At 42.5% G+C, this 5,022-nt stretch overlaps 1 protein-coding gene across 1 annotated transcript in view; it reads left to right on the top strand.

Annotated features, from left to right (window-relative positions):
* Positions 1-1,809, top strand: part of OXSR1 (oxidative stress responsive kinase 1) — a gene marked incomplete at both ends in the record, with an annotated part of 60,924 nt that extends 59,115 nt beyond the window's left edge. The window contains 3 exons of the mRNA XM_084247694.1: positions 363-431; positions 1,242-1,306; positions 1,735-1,809. Coding sequence (XP_084103820.1) covers positions 363-431; positions 1,242-1,306; positions 1,735-1,809 — 209 coding nt within the window. The remainder of the gene's footprint in view (positions 1-362; positions 432-1,241; positions 1,307-1,734) is intronic.
* Between the last annotated feature and the right edge of the window lie 3,213 nt (positions 1,810-5,022).

Below are 5,022 nucleotides of genomic sequence, written 5' to 3'. Positions count from 1 at the left end.
GGCTCGCCAGTCCAGGGTTGCCCTTGACAAAGGGATTTCCTCTGCGGCATCACTGGCAGGTGCTCTTGAACAGGGGCCTTAACCCATCTAAATTAGACCATTATTGAGAAAGTTGTTTTTACACCAAGTTATTTACCATCTGGTTGATAGAGATTCTGCCCCCTGGCTGGGCTTGTGAGAGGCTCTCATTTGAGGTAATCTCAGTGGTTGGAAAAATTTGTGTGGGAGGAAGACTCCACCTTAGTTCTGTGAATTTAGCAGCTCACGTTTGGGAGTGCCAACACCGACACTGTTCTGGCTCTGAGAGGTAGCAGTGACATGCATGTCCATAAAAATGAACACCTTGTTCTTTGTCCTTACAGATACAGCGGAGGGTGTTTCTCAGGAACTCATTTCTGCTGGCCTGGTCGATGGGAGGGACTTAGTAATAGGTAACTGCTTTGTGCTCTGCCCTTGTGCTCCCCGTGTCTTTAGTACTTAGAAAATCAGATTTTGATTCCACTCAGTAAGTCTGATGGCTATTGGAATGGTTCTTGGCTTTGCTAAAATGCCAAATAGTGGGGACAGTTTCTTACAAAAACAAAAATCTCACTTCTGAATTTGCTTTGTGGCCTGCAATGATAGTATGTAAGAGCACTCCTGGTCTCTGGGAGACCCTGATAGAAATAATGACAGGAGTCACAAGTTAAAGTGAAGGTGGTCATATCTAACCCATTTTGCAGAAAGCACTATACCCTAGGAGCTAGCAGGAGAACAAAAATCATTAGAGACTTGTTCCTCGCAGAAAGAAAAAAGACAGTTGGGCCACAGGTATATATTACTGAAGGAAAAGACCATTGTCTAGGGAAAATCAGCAAAGTTTCCCCAACAGATAGGAAATGGTGTAGGCTTTGTGGGCCATGTATTGTCTCTGTCATTTTTAAACCAGGCTACAGGCCATAGTTTGCTGACTCCCAGTCTAGCGCCTTCTGGCCACAAGTATGCAAATCATATCTCTTTCATTATCTGAGTTTCTGTCCTAGGTTAATGCATCTTTTAAAAAAAAGTTGACAGTAATTCAAGGTTTATTTGTGCTACTTGGAGATGAGTTTAAAATATACTTTATTTTGGGGAGTGTGATTTATCGTCTTCCGTTTTGATTGTACATATAAGATTCAGAACTACCATTTTAAGTTTTTTAAGTATGGTTCAAATTGGATTCACTTAGCTTCTCATTACTTTCTCTATTTGTATAATTACAGTGGCAGCCAATTTGCAGAAAATTGTGGAAGAACCTCAGTCAAATCGATCTGTCACTTTCAAACTGGTATTCATCCCCTTCTCCTTACTAAACTATCTTACTTTTACCCATCGGCAGCCTGTGCATATCATATTCCCTTAGTGATGAGAATATTAAAATATGGTGAACTCTGGTCATTGAGTTTGCCAGCCCTCCTCCCCCTGTACCTTGGGCTGATGTTTCCCTTTGAGTAGCATGCCTTCGTTTCTCTTAACCAGGAAACCTCCTGCTTCAGGCCCTTGACTATTCTCAAGAGAGATTGTTAACCAGCCTGACTCAAACTTTATACCCAGTTCCTACCTTTTGTGGGAGAGACACCTTCATCTGTCTCCTGTCTGTATCCCAGGGACCTGTCCCCCATTGCCTTCCTTTTCTTAGTCCCCATGTCAGTTTTAATTGTTATCTACACTTTTATTTGTAACTAGCCACAACTTCTCATTCTGTTTGGTTCTTAGGCATCTGGTGTCGAAGGCTCGGATATTCCCGATGATGGTAAACTAATAGGATTTGCCCAGCTCAGCATCAGCTAAACCACAGCCCTGGAAGAGGCGGCCTGAGGAGATTCCACACACACGTCTCTGTTGCTTCTGTTGGCCTAAACCCACTACTGCCAAAGAACCCAGCAACAAACCTCCCAGCTAGGAGCTTTAGAGGTCTTTCTTTATGTTCTTCCTGCCGTCATTCCCCCTTCTTCCCACAGGGAAAGAAACGTTGGATCACCAATGGCCAGCATCTCTTTAAAGAGTTCCGTTAGTAAACTTACTACCCATGTCCCCTCTCTGCCTCCATCTGAGAAGTGGCCCTCATGCCACAGGCCCAGGAGGGAGTTCTGTCAGCTCATCTTGCCTTACTCCAGTGATGGCACTGGGTGAAAAGTAGCAGCTATATTGGGCTTCTTTATCCTGCCTGTTCTCCCACACCTGCCAGGATGTGGGCCTCTTGGGATATATCTTTACCACTGAAATAGCAATTAGAAGTTGATTGTTCAGCTGGAGCTCAGAGAATTTTAATCTAGTGGGTTTTGTTTGTTTGGGTTTTTTTTGTTTTGTTTTGTTTTGTTTTCTGCATCTGATGTGAATTCTAGCAACCTTTGTTAGGAAAAAGCACAGCCTCGGATAGAGGCAGCCTAAACTGTGTTCTTGTTTTGTTCGTAATGTTTCTAAGCGTTTTGCTGAAGCTGCTCTCAGGCACCCCTCTTCATTGCTCCCTCCAGAAAGGGTTGCTAGCCTTAACTCCAGCTGGTGCAAAACATCTGACTGTAGTCAAACTTCAGCCATTGGATCCTTCAAAGTGGAACTTTGGACTGTTTTTAGAGAAAACATCAAGTAATAGTTTGTAAAAGCGAGTTTTCCCAGGGGTGGTTTTTGAACAGAAAAATCATAAGTCATTATTGTGGAAGTATTTATTTTCAAATCTTAAAAAATTAAATTGAAGAAAAACTGCTCCTCGATCCTCCTATGAAAATCAATTTGCCTGACCTCCACCTCAAGAGGAAATGCAAGGCTGAGATTTCTACAGCAATAAAGGAGACTCGCTGGGCCAGAGAGGCCTGCCTTCTGCCCCCTCTCCTGCACTGACCCTTCGGAGGGGGTCCACACTTCTGTGCGCTGAACCTGACCCAAGACGGAAAGTGAAACCACATGTGCCGTGACTTTTACAATTTATGAATAGACAGTGTTCCTTTGGTTTTCTACAGAAATAATGTAAATTATTCCTTAGGTTTAAAAATAGCACTCATAATGTAATCTGTGAATAATCAGTAAGGTTGATTTTTTTTTTTTTCCCTTTCTACTGTTTCACAGAACTTTGTCTAACTACAAATAGCCCTAATAAGTTTTGTATTTGAAAGGGATACTCAATTTGGCCTTAAAACAGCACACAAAGGTGGACTTTGGCCCCATGAAAAGAGGAGAGTTGCCTCTTACAGAATCATTCAAGCCCTTTCCAGCATTGTTGGCCTGGAAAGAAGATTGTTTTATCCAGTTTTTTTCTTGGAGCGTCTCTGAAAGTATTCTCCATGACTGACTTGCCAGTTTTTGTGTCATCCTGAGCCTATAGTCATAGTTGTGGGTTTTCTTTAACTGCCCTGGATGCAAAGGCATGTTGGGAAAGGAATGGATTGTAGAGAGGAAGAGAGGGCATGGGAGTTAGAAGAAATGTAGATTAGAGGGTCAGACACCAAAGTCCAAGGTCCCAGCAGGATTGGTAAAAGGAGGGAGCCTGCTGAGCTTGGAGAGAAAAAAGTTTGCTCAGTTTCCTAGAAAATATTTAGCTTTTTTTTTTTTGGTGGGGAGAAGTGTAGGTGGGGGAAATAACGACAGGGAGGTAGGAATGAGGTATGAAAAAGAGTTAAAAAAGAAAAGCGATAGTATCCTTTTTGGCACAAACAAGTGGGTTACCTTAGTCTCGTTTTTGTTTCAAACAAGCCCATCATAATCTACTTATTTATGAATCCAAGCAGTAGTGACATCACTCTGATCTAGCTTTCTATTTGGAGGTAGTCTGGTTCCCCAGACTGGAAGTGAGCGGCAGCCCATTCCCTGTGTGGTTTCTCCAGCAGGCCATCACACTGCAGCGGGACAGGCATGGCTACAAGTGGGCTGGGGCGTTCTCTTTCTTTTCAGTTCATGTTGCCCTGCTGGGAAGTAGGAGTCAGATACCAGACCCCAGGACAGTGTTATTTCTTCTGCATGATAATGTGGTGGACTCCCTTTGCTGACTTGTGCAGTGATGCTGAGAAAGTAAGTGAACAGAAAGTGTCCAGGTTTTTGGACAGCATGTGACCTAGTGAGTGACCTCACTCCTCCCAGGAGTGATGGTTCAGGGTGCATCTCTGTACTAGGTCCCCAGGACCCCTTGGCCCCCGGGATAGGGACTAATTTTAGCACAAGGTAACATGTGCCAATGCTATTTGTGACATGTATGGTCTTTCTAAATGACTAATAGATTTGTTTGGGTTTTTCGCTTCAGTTTTGAACCAAATCCTAGAGCCAGCTGATACTATTTAATAATGTGGGGGATAGAATAATGGTGTATCAATAAATGGAGATTCCTCCTTATGACTTATGGTAGATTATGGAAGATGTAAAATATTTTACTTTTCCCTCCTTTTTTGGACTTTGTATTTTGCTGCATGTTTCCTTCATTTTTAATCAATAAAGAATAAATTGTGGCGTGGTGTGAGTTGATGGGTAGCGGTGAGGAGTGGGTCATGCAGTCACTTGCTTTAATTATTCATACAAATAGAGCAAAGCCAAAATGCACATAAAGTATAAAATGTGTATATTCTTCTGTAAACTATCTAGAACAGCTTAAAGTCCTTGTACAGACGGGAAAACAAATCTCAAAAGGGAGAGAGATTTGCCCAAGTAAATTTGAGACAAGGAGAGAGGAAACTCCCTGCATGGATCTTTTCTAATTTTTATTCTGCTTTTGTTATTGGGCAGGGAAAAGATGCCAGATTTAAGCTTTTTGAGGCTTTCTTTTGGAAAGTTAAGAGCAGAGCCAAATTTACCATTTGGCTTTGACATTGAGGTGATAGGGTTTTGTGTAAGATTCTAGATCCCTCTGTATTCCAGGCATCTGTCTCCTGGATGAGTAATCTTGATCATAATCCCTTCCCAGCAGTTGGTGGCCTTTGAGCCCTGATAGAACTACTTGTGGGTCTTGATGTTTGCGGAATAGAGTTCAGGCCCTAGAGTCTTGGAGTAGACAGCATCATATTTGAATTTGCTTTCCAGATA

This window comes from Talpa europaea, assembly GCF_964194135.1.
Source record: "Talpa europaea genome assembly, chromosome: 11".
Taxonomy (NCBI): domain Eukaryota; kingdom Metazoa; phylum Chordata; class Mammalia; order Eulipotyphla; family Talpidae; genus Talpa; species Talpa europaea.
The sequence above is the reverse complement of the archived record's forward strand: the minus strand, read 5'-3'. Positions and strand labels throughout refer to the sequence as shown.